Source organism: Augochlora pura, unplaced genomic scaffold (genome assembly GCF_028453695.1).
Source record: "Augochlora pura isolate Apur16 unplaced genomic scaffold, APUR_v2.2.1 APUR_unplaced_2074, whole genome shotgun sequence".
NCBI classification, from domain to species: Eukaryota; Metazoa; Arthropoda; class Insecta; order Hymenoptera; family Halictidae; genus Augochlora; species Augochlora pura.
In genome coordinates, this window is record NW_027582188.1 from 1 (window position 1) to 2,506 (window position 2,506).

At 45.9% G+C, this 2,506-nt stretch overlaps 1 protein-coding gene across 1 annotated transcript; it reads left to right on the plus strand.

The window, feature by feature from the left end:
- Positions 1-80: 80 nt before the first annotated feature.
- Positions 81-2,275, plus strand: LOC144477583 (homeobox protein E60; the record flags this gene model as incomplete). The annotated part of the gene is made up of 1 exon (XM_078195309.1): positions 81-2,275. A coding segment is annotated over one exon (353 nt), but the record flags the coding sequence as incomplete, so codon positions are not given.
- Positions 2,276-2,506: the final 231 nt, after the last annotated feature.

Consider the following 2,506-nt stretch of genomic DNA (forward strand, 5'->3'; position numbering starts at 1 on the left):
GTTAGTTACCGAGGTATATCCAGAATTCCGCAGACATATCGGCAGATAGCAGCTAACGTCAGGATCCTCCCGTGTTCCAGGTCCGCGTACGAGACGGGTGAAGAGGTCGGACAGCCGTGGCACCAGCGGCACCCCCGAGGAGAAGCGGCCTAGAACGGCGTTCAGCGGCGAGCAGTTATCGAGGCTGAAGCGCGAGTTCGCGGAGAACCGATACCTTACGGAGAGAAGGAGGCAGCAGCTGTCGAGGGACCTGGGCCTGAACGAGGCCCAAATCAAGATCTGGTTCCAGAACAAGAGGGCGAAGATCAAGAAAGCGAGCGGCCAGAAGAACCCGCTGGCGCTACAGCTGATGGCCCAGGGGTTGTACAATCACTCGACCGTGCCCCTGACGAAGGAGGAGGAGGAGCAGGCCGCGGAACTGCAGGCAAAGTGACGACAATAAGATCCGTTCGCTGTTTGATCAGAGTCCCGTACGCGAACGCGCGAGACGCCGGACGCGCGTGTCTCTTCGCCGCGATTCGCGGTCGCGGTTCAGAAAGAATTGGAGGAGTGGAACGGATGATTCCGGAGACGGGGGTCCGTGCGCGGACGCCACGATTCGTTCCCAGAGTCCGCGGTCCCGTCTTTCAGGCCGTTCCTCCGTTACATTCCACGAAATGGGCGATCTACAATCCAAAGATTAAACGTTTTCGATGCACTTCACATGTTTCGGGAGACGGAATCCCCGCGATCGGACGCGCCAAACAAATTTCGAATCGAATCTCGTAGACGTTTTTTCTTCGTACGATAGACTGCGGTATTTATTTCGTTAAGGATACTAGTGCCACTGACTGTAGCCGGCTCCGAAGTCGATCCGCCGCCACAGGTGTTGGAGGGGTGGCACCCTAACACCATCGCACAGTGTCACGCTTTTTCGTAATTAAATTCTTTCGTTTCACAAAACGGTAGCAGTGTACGTCTGACTTCGAATTTGCATAGCAATGGGTTGACTTTTTAATATTTAATGAGAACGTTGAGGCATATGTTGGACTCTGGTTTTAATTGCAACTGGATTTTTGATACTCTTCTTGATATAAATATATTGCATGACACAAATGAATAGGTCAAAATTGTGAGGTTGTTTGAAGAATTTAAGTAAATCGTTACACTGTAGACTGATTATAAAAATTATTATATAATAAAATTATTTTATTTAAATTCTGATTCTTCCAATTATCGCAAAAAATGTTGGCAGAAAGATCCTGGCAAACAAAGCAATGCATTATGTTTACATGGACGTCACAGTCCTTCAAGTTTTACTTTGCCTATGATTTTATAATTTGTACATAAAAAGTATAAACGAAATGATAGATCGTGTTGAAAATCTGGCTGCAATTCAGAGTTCAAATTTTGAATTGAAAAAGTCAATGTAATGATTATATACGCGTGGATTGTGATAGAAATGTAACTCTTGTGCACGAGCGGGGATGGTTGACACCACCTGGAGCGGCAGATCGACTCCGGAGACGACTACGGGCGCCTGACCGACTGCTGAACGAATTCCGAGGATTCGTTGTCTTAGAGCTTCCTGTTTGAGACTCGTCCGCGATATCGAGAGCCGCGAGTCACCCGGATGGAAACACCGAATAAGAACAGCCGCGATTAGTATTACTATATCCGGTGAAAAACAAGAGGGACTCGCGCGTTTCCAAACGCGATCAGCGAGGTTCGGTGTTGGTGGAATGGAGGAATGATTGGTCGTGGATCACCTAAGTCAGCTGAGAATGGGTTGTACAGTGCCATTTGTACAGTAATCTCGAGGATACCGGGGTCGAGAACAGTCATCGTCGTTCCTCCGAGGGAACCCGACGAGCAATCTTTTTTTTTGCGGGGAGGAGAGACGGTTTCGATCGTGCGTGGAGAGAGAGAGAGAAAGAGAGAGAGAGAATTGCGAGAAGCTAGTTCTATTCCGTTAATTTATTGTAAAAATGTAAGATATTCGTACAATTGCGAGGTGCAATAGAATCTATATATATAAATACAAGAGAAGCGAAGAATAGAAAACGACATATGTATAGGTATAAATATATAAATATATTAACTGGTAAAAACCGTCGTGTAAATAAAGCCGAAGCTTAGCGAGAACGTCGTCTCGATAGACTGTTTAAAAGTAACTTAGTTATTTATTTACCTATGCTATGCGGATCGCGCGAACACGGTACACGGCGATCATACCTTGTAAGGATTATTTAAAAAAAAATCGAATTAAATATTCCCACTATCCGCGAGCCACGTAGCACGACTTGTTTTACTGTTTCACACCGGCCCACTCCCTTCCCTTGCGATCCAGAACAATGGCTCGACCGGATACGAGCACGACGATTAAATAATTATAATTAGCCGACAAACGGCGCAGGGTTGCGAACAGAAGAAAATAGAAAGAAATTTCCTGGTCGGTGGTTAAGACATATACTTTTTTTAGACAATAGTATACTGTTTTCCACGATTTAGATAAGACTAAATTAGA